Source organism: Euprymna scolopes, chromosome 25 (genome assembly GCF_053919585.1).
Source record: "Euprymna scolopes isolate OS-2025 chromosome 25, ASM5391958v1, whole genome shotgun sequence".
NCBI lineage: Eukaryota > Metazoa > Mollusca > Cephalopoda > Sepiida > Sepiolidae > Euprymna > Euprymna scolopes.
In genome coordinates this window covers 38,854,262-38,875,662 of record NC_136506.1, presented here as the reverse complement: position 1 = coordinate 38,875,662, position 21,401 = coordinate 38,854,262, and the positions used below count along the sequence as shown (strand labels likewise).

General features: G+C 35.0%; 1 protein-coding gene across 3 annotated transcripts in view; it reads left to right on the top strand.

Annotated features, from left to right (window-relative positions):
• LOC145247337 (kinetochore protein Spc25-like) overlaps positions 1 to 21,401 on the top strand; it is a 64,058-nt gene that overhangs the window by 17,455 nt on the left and 25,202 nt on the right. Inside the window, exons 1-2 of one of the 3 annotated variants that reach the window (XM_080108999.1) lie at positions 10,379 to 10,511; positions 11,628 to 11,761. In XM_080108999.1, coding sequence (XP_079965125.1) covers positions 10,501 to 10,511; positions 11,628 to 11,761 — 145 coding nt within the window. In that variant the 5' untranslated portion in view covers positions 10,379 to 10,500. Of the gene's footprint in view, positions 1 to 10,378; positions 10,512 to 11,449; positions 11,491 to 11,627; positions 11,762 to 21,401 lie in introns of those variants that run through there. The other 2 variants (XM_080108997.1, XM_080108998.1) reach the window with 2 other exon arrangements.

The following is a 21,401-nucleotide window of genomic DNA, read 5'->3' as shown; positions in this document are numbered from 1 at the left end:
CCTATAAAGTGAAGGATGGAGTTTGATGGGGACCCGTCCAACACATCGTTTTCTAATTTCGATTAATTCGTTGTCGTTGAAATAGGCTGCTGGAGGATAAAGGTTGAAAGCAGAGTTTGCTTCCTCCAGCATAGTCCATAGTCCTTTGGCCTCCTCGCGTTTCCTGACAACTGTTAGTATGTGGTTTGTTTTAAAATTTTCAGGGTTAGTAATGTCTTTTTTTTGGTATGATTTGAAAGCGAGGAGGTTTCTGTATTCTTTCCTGCTATGGGACTTCATTATGGTCTCTACTTCTGCCGTGATTTTGCACACATCCTTCCCATTAAAGAAGGGTTGTTGTTTTTTTTTTCTTGATTCAGTCTCTACAGAGGGGCTTCTATGTCTTTTCTTATCTGAGGGGGGAGGAGGGGGCATGTCTGTTTTCATTGGAGAAGGGGGAGGGGTGTTCTTGGGCGTGTTGTTTGGCGAGCAGAATGGTGACGGTTTGGGGGTCTTTTTGGAGGGAGAACCTAGAGATGTCATTTTGGTGTCTCTATGGGGCAGAGAAGCTTTAGTAAGAGGGGGGGCTTTGCGAGGGATTTGCTTTTCTTTTGAGGTCGGTTTTTCAGGGAAAAGGGATTCAGGGAACTCTTTCTCCTCAGATTTTCTCCTTTTCTCATCAAGAGTTTCTTTTAGTTTCAGTAGGGTTTTGAATTTATTGCCCCCTGGGTCTTTACTTGTCCTAATTTCAATTTTCTCTTCTTTGGAGAGGGACTTAGCATAAGTCTTGGGTGGGGATTTTTTTGAAAGAGGGATGAGTGTCCAGTTGTCCTTCTTTTTGGGGGATTGTTTTTCTGAATTAAAAGTCTTTTCAAACTCCTCAGGTGTGATTTCTTTTTTCTCTTCTGCTGGTGTCTGGGAATTGTCCTTAGGTTCTACATAACCTATTTTCCGTTCATTTGTAGGGATAACTTTTACGGCTGGCTTCCTTTTGGGGCATGTGTAAGTGAGATGGCCGACTTCCCCACATATCCAACATGCTGGTCTTCTGCCTGCGACCACGATTGGCAGCTTCTCTACTCCAGCCTCCAGGTAGTAAGGTATACGTAAAAATGCTTCTGCATTAAGCAGAATGTCAAAAGTCCATACTCCATTATAATGGTCTTCTTCTATTCCGGTTATGTCCCCAAACTTAAGTAAGAAAGCGGCTAGGTATTCCCCGGGGACAGCACCAGGAACTTCAAAAATGGACACTGTAGTTCTTCGCCTTCCTAAGTATTCCATTCTCAGAACGTACTCGTTGGTAATAATTTCTTTTTTTGTCATAGCTACGCATTCGTCTTCCGTCTTAAACAGAGCTGCCCATGTGTTGTATCCTTTACATTTTGTAATCCGCTCAGCTCTTAAACCTGCTGATGCAATTAATTTGGTGACAACATCTTTCGTTGACCTTATTAGTTTTTTTGTTTTGCGGTCTATTACAAATAGAGAAATAGTCCTCTTAGCAAATTCCTGTAGCCGCGGTTGTTCCAACTTTATACCAGTTTCTGTCGTAAATTCCACACATTTCTTTGCGTCTTCGACAAATTTAACTACATCAATTTTTACTTTTGGTGGCTTTGTCCATCCACCTAATGCCTCATCTTCCTTCACCTCAACCGTCGGCACACAGCTGGCAGATGCCATGGCCGGCGTATAACAAGAGGAGAGAAAGATAACAGTCCAAAAAAAAAGAATAATCCGGTAATTGAAAAAGTGGTGCCGGGGGAAGAAGAAGATAAGCAATAACAAATTTAACAAGGTGATAACAAAATATTAACAATATAACGCGCAGAATAACAATATACGAACCAACAAATTTTGAGCGATAAAGACGTAGTCAGACGAAGACTAAAGTTACTTCTCATGAAAGAGGAGAACTATTTATGGCACAATGGGAGATTCCATTGTGCACACATGGGCCAGTCTATTCTTGGGATTGTGATTGGCTGAATCACCTGATTGGATATGCTTGTACATAAAATACAAGCCCTCAGTCCAGCTCAATCTGGTGTCTGTCTTGTGCATAAGCTGGACCCTTGGTAAGTGTTGCTGCTATTATTATTATTTTTGTTGTTGTTGTGTGTTATTGACTAACACAGTTCTTTTGATTATTCTACAATCATGACACATTTTCAGTCGTCCCTGAATCTTCTGAGTCAATGACTCCCTTCTGCGTAGGAGCTGCTCTTTCGTGATGTTCATGATAACAGTTAATCAACGAAAGAGTAAAGTATCAAATCCTTTGCAAGATGTGGAAAAAATTATTCTGAGTGGAAAGGAGATTACCAAGTGATTGTGTAAGCTCCAAGGGGTTGCAAAGGATGCCCTATGCACCCCCCCCCCCTACTGGGGTCGAGTAACAAAGTAAGGTAACACGGAGAGCAACGAGTAACAAAGGTTATGCCAACCGTTCACCAGTACTTCATAAACACAACTGGCCACTAGTCAGAGATCCGTTCCTTTTATAACAAAAGATTCGTGCCTCCCACTACTCCTCTAAGTCTATATAAGACTCTTCCTCTTAAACACTCAGATTGGAATTCTGTCTTCGAAGCCGGCGCCACCACGTAAGCAATCATTTTTTTAAATTTTTTATTTTCTCACAAATGACAGTATCTGTAGATTGAGAAATTAATTTTTCTTCGAGTTATATCGTGTTGAATTCAATACGGACTTTGGGGGGCTTCTTTTTTTTTTTTTTTTTGTAATGTTTCTGAAAAAAATAATTTTTCTTTTGTTTATTGTTACAATTTACGATGCTTTATTTTCATAAAAAAAGCAAAAATAAATACATTCATGTTTTTTTTTTTTTTTGTTTTTTTTTTGCTACTAAAAACGATAACTTAAGTAAAGGTTTTTTTTGTTTAAAAAAAGTATATTTCCACTCAGATGCATATAAAAATAATGGATTCATTATATTTCGTGATCATTATTTGATAAATACTGAAAAAAATTTCATTAAAATGAATTAATTTCCTGATTTTTTTTGGTGAATTTTTAAGTAAAGGGAGAAGTCAAAGTGTTTATACATTTTGAGCGTTGGCATTCATGTTTCACGTACCTACCGTATTCACTGTTAAGATTGTAAACAGTAAACATAGCTGTGTTTGTTTTCAATATTATATATCATCTAACAGCTTTGCTCTGGAGTCTTTTTTTAAAATTTCATTTTTGTTTAGCTTTCTTTTTATATACTTAAAACTATGTTTGTTGTTTTAATTATGCACACACACACACACACACAATTCTATTTTGGTCATTAAATTATTCGCTTTAGTTAAGATTGGCACTACTTGGTTTACAAAGTCATCTGACAGAAGTGACGTTGGACAAATTTTTATGTACGGATGCTCAAAACTGTATATAATTTTTTCATGCAAATATAAAGTAGAAGTTTTATTCGAATAGTCTTTGTTTGAACTTTTATAACAAGATCATAGCATTTATACTAAAAAATATGTTTAGGCACTTGTTTTTTTGTTTTTGATATTTATAACCGGTTTTACTTTTATAATAAAATATATTATGGCCTGGTTTCTAAACATCTGTCGGAAATTTTCTGACACCACAGTTAGAAGGGAGATCAGAGTTGAGTAGGGTGTAAAACTTGTGAAATATTGCTAATACATGACCCCCAACTCTGTTGTTGCAGGACTGACGGGTAGAGATGTCAGTCCCGCACACTCGAAAAAATAAAAATGAAAATAAAGTGTAAAATGAGGTTGAGCAAATCAAACAAAGATGACTGAGGCGGATGAATAAATTTTATACAATGTTTTTTTTTTTTTTCAAAATCGGTAATTAGTGAAAAGAGAAGACAAGGAAGTTTCTTCTTAAGAGTCTCTTCCTGCGACTGAGGTAATAAAATGAAATGAAGTAGAAAAGTAAAACTTCTCAGTTAGAAATAACTAGTCCTTTCTTTTAGGAATAATTAAACGTAAAATTCCATCGCTTACTTCAGCGAAATGAAGGGTAAAAAGTCCATCTCCTTGTGGAGAATTAATTATCAGGCACGCGCGTTTAACCTCCTGTGGACGGAGTCGATGATGATGTCTACAGCATGCTGGTTGAAGGGGGGAGGTCGACTAATTGGTTTTGGCGCAAAAAGCAATATTTATAGATTTCAAGCCGGCTCCACGAACACTATCTGAAAAAATATTTTTGAAATTTGTTTTATTCATGAGATGACTGGATGAAAAAAACCAACATCTTTATGACGTAAGGTGTTTTCCAAGACGTGTGCGTAAAAAGACAGTTTCATTTATATGCCCTCAGAATTTGCATGTGTGTAGAAAGGCGATATGCGCGCAGCCGAAACATACTTTAAACAGCCAAGCGCGCAACTGGGTTTTACAGTTTAAGAGCACACACGCGTTGCGCGCCATTATTCTATTTGAGTAGTCTCGCTGTGAAGGCGGCGAGGCTACAGTGCTGTCATGAGTCAAGTAACATTTGACTAAACGATACAATAAACCAGTCCACATGAACTCTAGTAAAAGTCACAAGTAAAGTTCTAGCAATTTAACCATCGTTAGAACATTATTTAGTCTCCTGGAAAGAAGTGATGCTTTTAAATTACCGGTAACAAAATACATATGCAAATCACTTCCTTCCAGCAGGAGGTATAAAACTAGAACCAAGCACGTGACTAGGTTTCCCAAAGTCAAAAAACTAACCCTCCTCCGATCACCAACCTTCTCATGACATGGAAGTCGTTTAACTTATTTTTCTCACACACTCCTGAGAAACAAAAACAAAAAAAATAAAAGAAAAATAAGGGAAACCATTAATTTAGATTTTCATCGTAATTATGGCAGGGGACAAACAGATGCTAGACCTTGTCATAAGCCGTTTGGAAGCAACAGTGGTGTCCTCATTCTGTCACCTAGGTAAAACTCCACAGTCGGATGTAGTTTGAAGTCTAACCCAAGACCAACAAGTTCATGTGGGAAGTAAGCTGGGCCTACCTCAATACGTTTTTTTTTTTTTTTTTTTTTTTTTCTTCTTTTTTTGAGGTGTATATTCCAAATAGTACCATGTCTGACTCTCAGGTGGAGGCTCATTCATACCCACACAATCAAAGTGGTACCATCCATAGCAGAGATCACAACTAATCATATTTAGATTTCCCTGGGGAGAATTATATGATGGGCAGATCTAAATTTCATCCTCATCTCTGGAGAGCCCAGGCAGATTAGTATAGTCAGTAAGATTCTTAGAAGAAATGAGGAGGAACAATTTCAGTCTCACTCGAGATTAGGTGTGATAGACAATTCCAAAAGATAAAGATGTTTCAGTGAATGAACTGTACCGGACTGTCACCCTGTTTGTTGCAAGCTGATCTGACAACACCATCATCCTCCTTATACAATTCCACACAAGAAAGAAGCAGGTTGGAAAAATTGGGAGGCAGTACTGGTTTTGCATTAAATCTTCTGCATTAGGTGCAGGATGCCAGAGATTTCCTGATGACTTGTCTTCCTTGGGGAATCCAATATCCACTGCATCTCAATTCATTCAGAGTAGATCCAGTACCCAAGTGAGAACACCTTTGGTGGTAGTCACTAATAATCAGTTTTGTAATGTGATGGTTCTTTTCAAGCAGAATAGGGTTTATAACCTCATATTCCAGATGAGGATACGTATTAATTCAGCCGCAGGACCATATCAGCCCATCTTGATCAAGGAACAGGTCGAGATCTTGGACCAAACGTGGTAAAAATTTTCCAATTCTGTAAATATTGAAGCTTTTCCGCAAAGGTCTGGCGCTGCATAACCCTCATTAATTAAACAGAGGTCCTTCTTTCATAATACCTATCAAGACCCTGCACTCGATCAACAAATTTATACACCAGGCTATAACCCTCAACAGACGTGCAAATCTAGAAAATATTTTTAGAGATGATAGAGAGATAGTCTTCCTATAAAACCATAAATGTATTCACGGACTTGTGTACTATTTTGTTGACTGTGACTTCTAAAACAAGGTAAATCTAAAGTTGGCGCAGGTTCTCCCATGCCATGCAACCAAAACTCAAGATTTGTTTTGACTTCCTTAACAATAATCCTCTGGTGATGAGATCCGCGAGGTTTTGGGTGGTATGAATGTACTTAAGGTAAGATGTCAGGCCAAATTTGATCCCCAAATCTTCACTCAGCTGAAGTACATCTCTCTGTTCCTTGCAAAAATATTCTTGTTTGTTGTCGAACGGGAAAGGACCCCGGACAACATCACTTGGGCATCAGTGGTCACATATAATTTGGAGGGTAAGAACTACTGTTGGGACGATTAATCGGTATCGGGGATTGGAAAAATCTTAAATATTTGAGGTAATCGGAATCGAAAAAATTTGTGCTTATTGTCCGATGCCAAAACTATTCTTTTAATTGTCTTTTTTACTTGGTTTTGTTTAAAGCAAAACCTTCTATTGCTGATAATAATGATAAATTAGTAAATATTTATTGACTACAAGTAAAACTAAAATCGAGAAAATATCCCCCACAAGTGTATTTTTACATTTAGGAAAATATCTGCACATTTAACATGTGTTTTTACGGTAACTGGGGGAAAATAACAAATCTAGGGTTAAATATTTAGAGATTTGTAAAGAATCGGAATCGGGAATTTAGTACGGAATCGGTAATTATATCGCAATCGGAGAAAGATATTGGAATAGTCTCATCCGTAGTAAAAACATGCTTGATCATGCCCTCTTGTTCTTGCTGACGAAACACCTCCAAATATTCTTGATAGTTTCAAACCACACAGTTCAAAATATGCAGGGATACTGCATGGTTTGAAAGAACGATCACCAATTTATTTGCATGTCAAAGCAACTGTACATAATACTTACTATCCCTCAGGCCATTGGTTTCCTGAAATTGGGTAATTTTCTCCTAGTCATACTTAGAGAATTTCTTTTGCTCGGGAAGTTCCAAAGATTCTATGCTGAACAACTGTTCAAGTCCCTGCTGAACTTGGTTGTCAAGAAAGAAGTCGGCAAGAGGGTCTATGTATGTGGTTTCTTGTTCTAAAACGAAACACAGGTGTGACGATTTAACCGAGGCAGTATCATTCAGTACAGACTAAAAAGAGAGATGAGCGCCCTCAACAGGTAATGACTGGTCAACAGAATGGAAAGACTTTAGCTCCCCAAATGGATCTATCTCAGCTGAGATTGAAAAGGTCCACCCTTGTAAACAGGGTACTAGCTGCAAAATGCCCAAGCGTCTGGTGAAATCAAATCCAATTATGCCTTTGATCGATACATCTCCAGAACTCTGGTCAAACCTTCCTGCGAGGTAATAATTGGCCTCTCGACATCATCCAATAGAGAACTTAACTGGGGTATTTGGATTGATAAATCTAAAGTTTCATCCACCAAAACTGGGAGAAGTTGCAAATGACTTGTGCCCACGTCAATATACAAAACTACCCCTCTGAATCGCTTGTCACATTCCCCCAGCAGTGTAGACAGTTTTAGGTCACAGTCAAGGCTGAAGGATTCCAAGCATCCTAAAGGTTTTGATACTTCGCCTGACAAATACATATGTGCATTACCAGTATCTAATAGACAATTAGCAGAAACAGTTTTGCAGTTTCTGCCAAAATCACAGATATGATGGGTGGTAGGGTGCACAAAGCCCCCAGATTAGAAGCTACTTAATATGAAGAATCCTTATGAACATAGGTGCTTTTAGATCTTGCAGCAAGGTTCCTGGTTGAACCCTGATTAACATCAACAGTAGGCTGGAGCCCCCCCCCCCCCGCCCCATTTCCCTTGCTAGGTAATCGCTTAATGGTTCGCTGGTATCTTACCGAAGACAATGGAAGTATCCTTCTCCCAGACAGCTGGATGACTTCTTTCTTCTGGGACATAGTTGCTGATTCTCTGTTTTGAATGTTACATTCAAAACAGAGAATCAGCAACTATGTCCCATATGTTACATTCAAAAAAGAGAATCAGCAACTATGTCCCAGAGCCTAGCTGGAGTCCGAACACGGTACCCCCATAATAATAATGAAGGGTTGGGGTCGAGACTTCTAACAAACGGTTCCCCAGTTCGATACAAAACACCTGATGAAGGCCGGAGGGCAAAACGGCCGAAACAATGTGACTATAACAAACAAGATGAGGAAGTCAGTCCGACAATCTCAATCAATGAAAACACCTCATCTCAAAAATACAGACAATTACTAATGGATTGAATATAAATTTAAAAAAAGGAAAAAAAATCCAACCTGGTCATGACTGATAGTAGCAATAGCAGACATCATAACGTTCAGCACTGGAACAGGGCGCACACTGCTACTTAATTTGACACTCATAGTCTTTAAATCAGTAATTAGTACATTTCTCCTACATCCATCAAAATAAAACTTCTATAACTGGATTCACAATAAAATTTACTTGAAAATGGTATTTTAATATTTTTGTTGTGATTTTTATATTCAAGGAAATCGCTATTTAAATCCGACTATTTACGACGAAACATGACTGCATGGCATGTCTGCTGGCGGTAGATCACCTTTTGTAAATAAACGGTCGGGGTGCGTTCACATAAATACTCGACGCGGAAGTTGTACTCGTTGACAACGTTTCTAGTTTTAACTAATCAGGGAAAAGAATCGTCTTTGCTATGAAATTTGAACACAAAACGTGCACCTTTCCAGTAAAAAGTTCAAATATCTCAAAAGTTGAAGCTTTGTAGTACAAAATTAAGTAAAGATAAAAACTGTTTTTAAATGCTATTTAATAGTGGATATATTCATTTCTTTTGTCCTAAAATTTGAGAAGAATTGGATAAAAACTTTTTATGGCCACATCAATAGAAATAGTAACAAATGCATATGATATGAGAATTTTCGTGTGTTGCAATGCGCACAAAAATCTCCTGTAAACAAAATGTTCTTCAACTTACAAACATAAAATATTCATTTTTAAAAAATTTTTGTTATTTAGAAAACATTTTTTGTTTTACGAGTTCTTGCCTGTAACTATTCTGAACTTTATCCCATATTTTCCATAGACAGTTAAATTCAAATTTTATATCTTTTTTATTATTATTAAATTGTTAGGTGAAAATACAGTATAATTACAAAACACTCTCCCTGCCCATTTTATGAATGTATTTCTAAATAATAATATTATTTCAGCACAATAACATAAGTGCATAAGTACCGAAAGTTTCTCTATAAAAATAAATGAAAAACATGGTTAAACAGGATAGGAATGTTTAATAGAACAAATAAGACACCCAAAGATGTTATAATATAAATATGTATAAAAATTATATTCTGTTACTGTTAATTATTAAATACTGAAAATTTCAATAAAATTGGCTGATTTCCTGAATTTTGGTAAATTTGAAAGTGGTTCTTCGGTGTCGCCACTCTAAAACAGTTTCCCAAACTTCTGAAATGCTTTATTTAGAAACCCATTCTTAGCCTGGAGATAAGGTGTTTTGTAACTATTCTGTACTTTCATCTAACAGTTTAATAAAAAATTATAATTGTACTTACGTTATTATTTAGAAACCTATTCTTAACATGGGGAGTGTTTTGTAACGATTCTGTACTTTCACCTAACAATGTATTATAAAAAAAAAAAAAAGATTGTAAAACTTGAATTTAACTTGAAAATAATATTACAAAAATAATGTAATTTTGTTTTATTTCGTTAAAAATTGTTTTTGTTTAATTTTAATTCAAACGTCTTCACTGGACACCACTCGGTTTATTTAAGTAAAAAACACTTAAATGAGTGAAAACACACAAACCACTTATCCAGTTAAGTAAATGAATAACTTAACTTGCCTATGATAACATTTGAGTTTGTTTTACAATCCACAGAAGTATAAAAAAACAGTGGTCAAAAAACAAATATATAACAAATAAATGTTACCAAAGGTAAGATAAGTTACTCTTCTCCCTACCACGATAAATTTTTGGTGTTATAAATGTTTATTCTGTTCGAAAAACAATTAGTGTTGAGCGTTACATCAGAACAAGAAAAAAATGGCCGTGATGTCTCATGAAATCTTTGAAGTCTCGACAATGACTTAAAAATAAAAAAATTATACAAAATAGTGGTAGAAACCCACCCAATAATTTTCACAGAAACTTGAAGCTGTTAAAAAATGAAACTTAATTATCCTAATTAGTTTAATGTACTTGAAAACATAATTCCTGTACAAGATTTCCTTTCATTTGTACATGTAGTTGTATAAATTATGAATATTTTGTGTGTGAACTGTGGCTCTCTGATATTGGAACTCTGAAAAAAGCTGGTAAACTACCTTATCTCCCTTTTCACCTTAACTGACTTGGCTTATCTCCCTTTTCGCCAGCTTCTCTCTTGCTAATGGCTGCCATCCTGTTTCGCCGGTAGCAATGGACGTATTTTTACAAAAAACACAATAGCAGTTCTCCTACTCGATGAATTATCATAATTTTTGGATATATCACTTTTTTTCGATATGACAATCAGGTAGGTAATATTATTTTTGTTTAAAACGACATATTTTAAAATTTGATCTGTCGACTATAGCTTAACAAGCGCCAAAATATGATACCATGTCGGCCACTTTATGGTTTTGTAAGTCAATTTCTCTTTGTTTTCTTTAGAGAAAATTTTAAAATAGGTGTAAATACATAAGGGTTGGATCCTATTTTAATCAGCTAAATTATTGAGGATGAGATTCTATGAAAAACAAGTCGTTGAATTGTATCCAAGAGATGTTAAATCAATACGTATGTGCAGTAACCATCTTGAATGTGAGACCTCTACTTTTGAATTAAAATTATTTATTAGGCGATAACAGTTTATTATTTATTCTAAATAATCTGCATGACTAAAATAGAAATTCTTGCATCAGTAAACTTCAGTCTTTCAGTTATTTTTTGTGTCCTTTAGTCCAATGCTTCTCAACCTTTGGTTTTTCACCAGATTGGTGCACATGTAAAAAATTTTTTAATTCTGCAAGAACCCTTCATTTCTGAACAAATCTGATGCCATTTTTTAATTTCTTGGATAAAAAAAAAAAAATTAAGTTAATTTTCAGTTACATTATGTTCCAAATTGAAAATATTAAAAAAAAAATGTAAATTTTAAAATGTTACCCGAGCAATGTCTCATATTATATCCGCAAATTGGGAAATGCTCTAAATCGAAAACCATTTACAGTTAAATGCTCAAATTTTCAGGATTCCTTTTAAAGTTTTATGATGTCCATCTGTGCTGCAAATTACAAAAAGATTTGGGGACATGGGATTTTGAAATTCTAAATTTCGGGATAATTTGACATGGAATTACCTAATTATAATTATTTGTTATATGATTACGACTGAAAAATAACTTTTTTTATAATAAGGATGTAATTTATTTAGTTGCTGTATGAAAGGGATATTGAATTTTCTCCAAATGTTAGCCGAGAAAGAAGGATGAATAAAGACCCGACCAGAGATAGGTAAGTTTGTAATTTAATTTCTTAAAGCCATCCAATACATGCGAGAATGTAAAATGAACGTTGAACTGAATATGATGATGCTGATAATGAACGCGGATAATTGTCAACAAGTGTCTCTTATTTTCTTTGTTTTTCAGTGATTTTGACATTCACAAGGAATTTGAAAGCTTGAATCAAACACTTTCCTTCTTTGAAGAGAAATTCAGCAAAAATTTGGCCATCGTCTTAAATAGCACAAAATTTTCAGAGATGGAAATTCAAACGAGCAAAGGTATTTCAGATAATTCGCTTTGTTATTTTGATTGTGTACAAATTTCATAGAATCCATGATTTGTATTATTCGGATTCTTTGGACTATTGTTCTCATTGAGTGTTATTTTTACAACCTTTTGGTTGATGTGTTGGATAGGTGACGAGGCGACACCAGAAAATATTAATTGTATGGGCAGATACACATTTACAAGAGCTGGGCAATTCCAGATATCGAATCTGATTGCTGGCAATGATGACCTAATTTGCAAACAAAGTCCGCCGGTTTTACATGTAAACAAAGGAATCGGTTTACATTTCTGATCTATGTTCGCAAAGAAATCAACCTACGCTCCTAATGTCCTAAATAATAACTAGGGCTGTGACAACAGAATATTCTTTTCATTGTTTGACTCTTGAGTATATATCTGTTAATATCATATGTTTTTATATATACTGATGTGGTTCTCGGTTGATTAACTGTAGTTACAGCCATTATTATGGCTGTGACAACAGCATATTCTTTTGCAAAAAATGCAAAAATACACAGAACAATGAAAATTCCGATTGATAGAATGCCAATATACAGGTTGCGAAGAAAGTCCCCGATCTTGTATAAGTGTTAATTTAACAACTTATAAAGGATGAAATCAAATAAAAATCATCACACAATATCGTAAGCAACCCATTTAACATTTTTACTGGATTATTTTTTAATATGGCCACCCCTTGGTTGCAATTATTCGTTCAAGTCTTCTCCTGAAGCTCTTTACTGGGCATGGAGGGTTTCTAGGGAAATTTTGACCCTTTCTCGCTTAAGGGACTTCTTCAGAGCTTCCGTATTATCATGAGCTGTAGTACAGGTATTCTTCTCTAAGATGGACCAGACACAAAAGACCCGAGGGTTTAAAGCTGGAGATGAAGGAGGCCGCATTTTCTTCTTCCAAAAACAGGAAAGTGACTCTCTTACAAATCCTGCATTTTGTTTGCAATGTGAGAGGGCGCACCGTCCTGTTGAAATGTGAAGGGCCTATCCTTGAAATGCTTCCTCGTTTCGACATTTGTGGGAGTCAAAATATCCCTGAAGTACAAGTTTGTGTTATTTTTGCGCCTTCTTTAACAAAAATGAGAGGTGATCTCTAACTCTCAGAGATGGTTGCCCAAACCATTACTGAGGCAGGTTTTTGACGACAGAAAACAGATTTTATGGAATAGGGAATACTATCCACACTCTTTGCCAAAATTCTGTCGTTCTGCAAGTTGAATTTAGCCTCGACAGTGAACATTTTCTCGTCAGGAAAAATGATTTTATCAGCATCTGTGCCATCCTTCATTCGATTCAAGAGAATCACGGCTCTTTCCAACCTCTTTTGGTTCTGCAATGTCATGAGTTGTCTGCTCGTCATCTTCAAGGAGGTCAATTTGAGATCTTCTTTAACAATGTTTCTAATGCTTTTTCCATCAATTTCCAAGCTCCTAGCCATTTCTCTCATGCTTCTCTTGCGGTTTGTCTTATTCCTTATTTGCTCCCTAAGGACCTTAATTTTGAATGATGTACAAGCGGTTCGGAGTCGTCCACATCTAGGCCCGTCATCTGTTGTCCCAAGTTCTTTGTAGCGTTTTACCGCATCCCGAACTGTCGATTTTGGGGTTTTTAAGAGCTTGACAATCTCTGGGTTTGTCTTCATCATTCCCGCACAATGTAGCTGGATAAGACACTCACGTTGACTCATTTCTACAAAACAGAAATTAAATTTAGGAAAATTTGGAGCTGAAACATAAGACATATATGTATCTACAAAGACAAGTTTAGAAAATAAATAATATCTTAATTTAATTTTTGAAAATTAAATAGGGGGCTTTCTCCGCACACTGTAAGTAGACAACAGAGTTAAGAGAGACGACAGCTGGCATTTTAGCAGTCACACACACCATGCAACCAACACTCGTACTAATCACTCCATCACATCGCTGCCATCAAGTCGAGTTCATGTAAATAAAACCTGTATGTTTTGATAACTGGTATCTTGTCATTTTGAACTATATTTTAACCAGTGAGATAGATATATATATATATATAATGCTACCCCTGTGGATTAAATAAAGAGTTCTGTCTGAAATTCTGTTCTTCGGCAGAAAGATTTCTGAGTTTGATATGCGTGAAGAAGGTCGGAGGTTATATCAACCAAGACATTGTGAAAATAACACTGAAGATGAGAACTGCAGTCCAAAGAACTTAAATAATACGATTAATTCATCCTCATCTAAAAAATTCAGAAATGTGAAATCATTATCGTCAACTGTTCAACATTTGTTTCACATGTGAGGCAAAGATATTAGTGTTGCACTGTCATCAGTCGAATGGCTATTAATGCTGGTAGAGAACCAATACATAAAAACACTGCAAGAATGGGTTGTGTTTTATTAAGTCTACATTTTTCTCTGGTCACTTTTAATTTCAAATTTGTAGAGTGTGTATGTACGGCATAATCACGTTGACACACTGGTTCCTGTTAACCATCATCGAAGTTAAGTGACAGTGAGCCCGGTCAGTACTAAAATGGGTGACGATTTGGTAATACCAGGTGATGTATGCGCTCTGACATCTGGAGAAGGATGGGGGCTGCCAAAGTATTCTTGCCTAAGACACACTTTATGAAAAAATGCAGCAGCCTCACAACCCCAGAGGTTTAAGGGACTCATCCATCATCATCATCAGTTTTTAAATAAATGTTCCATTTGCTGATGTCCCTGATCTATGTGATGTGGTCATATGCGTCAAGAGTTATAAGGGCAAATAACTCTCATTTTTTCTTTTATCTCAACTTCTTTTACAAATGGAAAATAGTGCATTAAAGCTAAACAATAAATCTGAATGAATAAATAAGAATGCTTCTATTTCTTTAAAACAGATCACGCACACACACATATATATATATATATATATATATATATATATATATATATAGTAATTTATAAAATATATATGGCGATTAAGCTACACTGAATATTCTGCGTTTCATCCACTATAGGATTCGTCAGGCTTATGCGCGCCATAAGCCTGACGAATCCTATAGTGGATGAAATGCAGAATATTCAGTGTAGCTTAATCGCCATATATATTTTATAAATTATTAACGAGCTCTACTTACGTATTGAGCACTTTTGAAGTAAATACTTAAAGCTTACGCATAAATCTATACTTTCGTATATTAGGTTTCTGTGAGTAAATGAAGTAGTTATATATATATATATATATGAGCAAACAGTTAATAAAACATGTTAAAAAAACACTTTGAAATGAGTTTAAAACATATTTAATCTGAAAAGGAAACACTAGATAAATGGATAGTCCTTAATCCGCAGAGTTTCGAAGAAATACTTTCCTTCTCATCAGAGGGTAGGAATTAGCAAAATGCGGGATCGGATTTTGCATGCAGAAGTATTTGATGAAACAACAAGTAAGTCAAAGATCTTACTTGAAAACAAAAAAAGTGAAGCAGGGGGAATAGGGTGAAGAAAAACGTGATTACACATGAATGGATAGTCTGGTGGAAGATAAAAAATCCAGTGACGGTAAAATCCAAATGTATAACTTCAAGAAAGTTAAAAGAATTTCCATTTGTACAAGTAAAATCCAAGGAAATCCCGTAATTGGAAGAAGATGGTCCATAATAATCCAAAGGCAGAAATCCATGGAATAATTCACAAAAATGTGTACAAGGAAAAAAAAGAAAAGATTCCAATAATATTAATAAAAGAAAAATAAGATATGCTTTTCACTCTACTTCCGAGACATAAATATAAATAAGAAAGATCTTAGTTTGAGAATGAATATATATATATATATATATATATATATATATATACTCATTCTCAAACTGTCTCAATATGGCTCATTCGTATATGTACTTTTTAAAAAGTTTTTATTTAATATTACATAATATATTTTTATAATTTATACTAGCATGGATACACAGCATTGCCTGGGTTAACATGAAGTTCAGTTTGAACACACCTGCTATACTAAGAATATTGTACACTTCCATCGTGGGCATCATCAATATCTCTACAATAATTTAAAAAATAAAAGAACGGATAAAAACACGAAAATGTGATTGCCCAAAAAAAGAAGTATGCGACAATTGCACCACCAGATATTTTGGCAGAAGAGATAAGAAGAGAAGCTAATCTCTGGATATTGAACACTTTTTGTTGCCCATGCGCTGGAACCCCTCCCCCCCCAATAAAAAATAAAATCCAAAAATTAATAGATCATAACTTTTCTCTCAATCAAAATAGCAGGGAGTACCCGTGTGACAAAAAGAAAAAATAATGAACTGCGGTGTCCAGGCTCGAACGTAAAATGCGAAAGAGGGGAAGAAGGCAAAATCTTACAGACAAACAATTTTGCTCATACGCCCATGAATGTTTATGATGTCATGTTGTTGCAAAATAAGCTTTTTAAACATAGTTTTAGTTTAATATGCATGCGTGACGCGAAAAGAGCGATGCAAAAAAGAACCCCCTCCCCTTTCCAAAAAGTGGTCCAGTTGACCGCCACAGAATTAATTTTTTTTCTAATTTTCACATAGTATGCATCCGGGCATTGCTCTTTCAGATGGTACTGAAAATGTCACATGTATGATTACGTGTGGACGAAAATGTCACATGTATGATTACGTGTGGACGAAAATATCACATGTATGATTACGTGTGGACGAAAATGTCACATGTATGATTACATGTGGACAAAAAATATCACATGTATGATTACGTGTGGACGAAAATGTCACATGTATGATTACGTGTGGATGAAAATGTCACATGTATGATCACATGTATTATTACGCGTGGACGAAAATGTCACATGTATGATTACGTGTGGACGAAAATGTCATATGTATGATTACGTATGGACGAAAATGTCACATGTATGATTACGTGTGGACGAAAATGTCACATGTATGATTACGTGTGGACGAAAATGTCACATGTATTATTACGTGTGGACGAAAATGTCACATGTATTATCATGTATGATTATATGTTGATGAAAATGTACAAATGGTCTTCAAAAGGAATCTGTCTGCAGATAAGACAGATAATATTATTGTTTTTTTTCTGGATTACATATGAAAGTCTGAATCATTTTGAATACTTCACATCTGAAAGATGATTCATAAAGAACATTTGATGCTTATTCAATTTTACCTCCATAGTAAAAAAATTGACCTGACAAACAGAAAGAGCAGTGAATCTAATGTAAGATGAAAAACATTTGAAAAAAAATAAAAAGAAGCTGTGGCTACTTTTTTCTACATTTTTTATGACTATTTTTTTTTTTAAAATTAGTCTCTAAGCTCCAGGAAAGATTTAATAACAAATAAAGTTCAAGAGGTGTTCAGTGTTAATTTCTTCACTAGGAAAGAAGTATCCATGAGAATCCATGGGGTGGGGGATTTGTTGACTCGTACGAGTCTTTCACATTGACTTGAATGAAGGTGAAAAATGATTGATGACAAAATTCGAGAATCAAGTTTTTTGTTTCCTTTTTTTACAGCAAAATACTGAATTAATATGCATAATTTTTTGTAGCCTATCCTTTTGTTTTTAAATTTAATACATAAATATAAAATAAGCTTTTTATGCTATTTTTCTTTTTTTTTTTTTACCAACAGATTTAAATATTGCAATAAAACTGGTTGAGTGTCGAGAGTGGTATAATGAGAATTAAGCAACATATATATTATAAATATTGATACAAGAGGACTCTGCATTCAAACGAAACTGCATGTTCATAGTAGGTGTTATGGGGGAATATTTGATTCACAGATGGTTTCCAGCCGCGAGTATATCCACGGAGCAATATTTTCAGAACCACTCCAATATTTGTGAAGATGTCCCAGAGATCAGCTGATCTCTCCACATGGTCCACACATCTACAGTGTTCGCCGCTGGTCCTACCTCCGGTCCACACATCTACAGTGTTCGCCGCTGATCCTACCTCCGGTCCACACATCTACAGTGTTCGCCGCTGGTCCTACCTCCGGTCCACACATCTACAGTGTTCGCCGCTGGTCCTACCTCCGGTCCACACATCTACAGTGTTCGCCGCTGATCCTACCTCCGGTCCACACATCTACAGTGTTCGCCGCTGGTCCTACCTCTGGTCCACACATCTACAGTGTTTGCCGCTGGTCCCACCTCCGGTCCACACATCTACAGTGTTCGCCGCTGGTCCTACCTCCGGTCCACACATCTACAGTGTTCGCCGCTGGTCCTACCTCTGGTCCACACATCTACAGTGTTCGCCGCTGATCCTACCTCCGGTCCACACATCTACAGTGTTCGCCGCTGATCCTACCTCCGGTCCACACATCTACAGTGTTCGCCGCTGGTCTTACCTCCGGTCCACACATCTACAGTGTTCGCCGCTGGTCCTACCTCCGGTCCACACATCTACAGTGTTCGCCGCTGGTCCTACCTCCGGTCCATACATCTACAGTGTTCGCCGCTGGTCCTACCTCCGGTCCACACATCTACAGTGTTCGCCGCTGGTCCTACCTCCGGTCCACACATCTACAGTGTTCGCCGCTGATCCTACCTCCGGTCCACACATCTACAGTGTTCGCCGCTGATCCTACCTCCGGTCCACACATCTACAGTGTTCGCCGCTGGTCCTAGGACTGACTGCCCATAACTATCTTAGTCGCTGCAGACTGTTGTGCATGGTCTGTGTTCGTCCAGGACGCTGTGTGTTCTATGGAAGGAGCCAACTCAATGCATCCTGAATTATGCTGCCAAAAATCAAGTTAAAATACGAGAGGACTAAGAATTAGCATGTTGAAATAATTGCAAATTCATAATGGCAATCTTGAACAATCTATCCCATAATGCAATATGAGAGAAGTCGATTGTTGTCTAGGATTCAACCTAATTAAAAATTCAGAAAATCTTTTATGATGTATCTACCCATCATGGAACAGACGATGTCATATTCCGCAAGTCATATAAATTGATCAAGCAGTTGTTAACTAAGAAAATCAAATTTAATAAATAAACCAAAAAAGAATGTCTCGCATCGCACTCTTGAAAAAAAACATGGGCAGATAACTACACAATAATTCAAACTTGTGAAATCAGCATTGTAATGCTCATCACTTGAAATGGTTAAAAAATGATTTTCTTCATGCAACTCATTTCTTTATTACAACCACTTGATCAATTTACATAATTTTTTAAATATGAGGTTTTGTTTTGTGACGGGTACGTACATCATAAAGATTTTTCTGTATTTTTATTTATTATGTTTACATTGAATTGTGGATTTGCACTGAGAAATCAAGCTGTTTTACAATTTGTTATTGTGCAGAGGGAAACAACTCTCGTTTATTAAGAGATTCGTTCATTTTTTTTCATCTCATAATTTAGGACGCTCGATCTGACAACATTTTTATTAAATCAAAACATTAAAAAAAGAAAGCTACAACAAATTCTTTTAAATGTAACAAAGTTGAAAATAATACAAAATGTCTTTACACAACTCTTAAGAAAATCGTTTCTGTTTTCATATAATTTACGACAATAAAACCAAATCAACAATTTTTTCATTAGATAGAAACTTTTTAAATAAGAAGCTGCGGCAATTTTTTCGTACATTTTTTACGACTACATTTTTTAAATTAAAAAGTAAATACTATGGTAAGGTTTTTAAAAAATTAGTCCTTAAAAAATACAAAGAATAATAATAAAACAAGGATGAAACTTTTAAAGCTGCGGTGGCTTTTTTTTTTTTTTTTTTTTTACTGTAACAAAGCTTATAATATTGATAGCAACAACATCTACTTTTTAACATTACAAAAAATGAAAATGCAGCAATAGTTGTCGAGGAATTGAAATTTTTATTTAAAAAAGAAAAACTGCGATTTATTTATGTAAAAAAATAGATGTTGGTGTTATTTATGCTAAAAAATAGGTGTTGGTGTTATTTATGCTAAAAAATAGATGTTGGTGTTATTTATGCTAAAAAATAGATGTTGGTGTTATTTATGCTAAAAAATAGATGTTGGTGTTATTTATGCTAAAAAATAGATGTTGGTGTTATTACAAGCTTTGTTTAGTAAAAAAAAAAAAAAAAAAAGTCGCCACAGCTTTTTTTTTTTTTTTTTTTTTTTCAAATTTTCATCTTTGTTTTATTAAAAAAGTATAATTTCCTTATGTCGCATTTTCACGATGTTAGAGATTAATTTTTAAAAAACCTTACCATAACTTTTTAATTAAAAAAAAAAAATAGTCATAAAAAATGTAGAAAAAAGTAACCACGGCTTCTTTTTTTTTTAAATGTTTTCATCTAATAAAAATATCTTTGGTTTGTTGGTTTTAGTGTCATAAATTATGATATGAAATTAGAAACGATTCTCTTAATAGTCGCGTAAAGACTACATTTTGTATTATTAATGTTATCAACTTTGTTTACAAATACTCTACAAATATTGTCGCATTTTCATTTTTTGGTAATGTTAAAAACTAGATGTTGGTCTTATTAATATTATAAGCTTTGTTTCAATAAAAAAATGTTGCAGCTTTAAGTTTCACCTTTGTTTTATTAAAGAGTTTCATTCTTGTTATTTTTTACTGTTAAAGACTCATTTTTTAAAAACCTTACAATAATATTTACTTGTTAATTAAAAAAAAAAAAACCATCAGCTTCTTTTTTTAAATGTTTTCATCTAATGTAGGCACCGCCAAAAATGGCCGAAAAATCAAGTTGTTGTTGTTTTTTAAAACGAAATTACATTTATTAAAATTCATTATTTCTGAGTAACTTTTTTTTTTCCAGAAAGATAAAACCCTGAATTTTATCATATAGAAAACAGAATAATGTAAAACTTTTTCTACTATTTTTAATTAAATTTTAAATGTTAAATTTTCCCCAAAAAAGTTTTTGTCTTGCACAAAAAACGTACATAAATATTTTTTAAAAAAGGTTTTTGAAATAATTCATTTATTTATTTGCTGTCTAACTAAGATTTAGGATGATTTTCTATGAGAATATGCAAAAATATTATAATATAAGTACCTGGATTTCAAATAATTCCACTTATTCATATAGGCAACCAGTTACTTTGCGTCGATCTAGAGTCTAGATCGACACTGTTTACGTTTGTATTCAATAAAAAGCAAACTATGGAAGACAAAACAGGCCAAAAAAACTTATTTTTCAGTGACGAAAATTTCAATGTATTATTCTATTAACACTGAGGCTGGCCAGTACCAAATGGGTGACCATTTGTATGAGTTTGGTTTTTAATGTGTATGTGTGTGGGGGCCAGGCTCTCCAGAATGGGGGAGGGGCAATTTAAAGCAGAATAAAAAAAAAATTATTTCAGCGCGTTTGGTCCACCGTAGTCGAAAGGCGGCAAACGTTTTCAAACGGGATCGAAAAAATGATGCTATTTTTAACACAACGGGCACAATATTTATCAATTTTTTTTTTTGTATCGATTCTTCAAAGCATGCCCTGTTTAATAATGGTCATGCATTATTCGGCTCGCTAAAAAATAATTGTTAATTTATTTATCAAAGATTTTAAAATGGCTTTTTTTGTATAAATATTTAAAAAAAAAATTTAGTTGTTTTGCTTAACTTAAATTAATTAT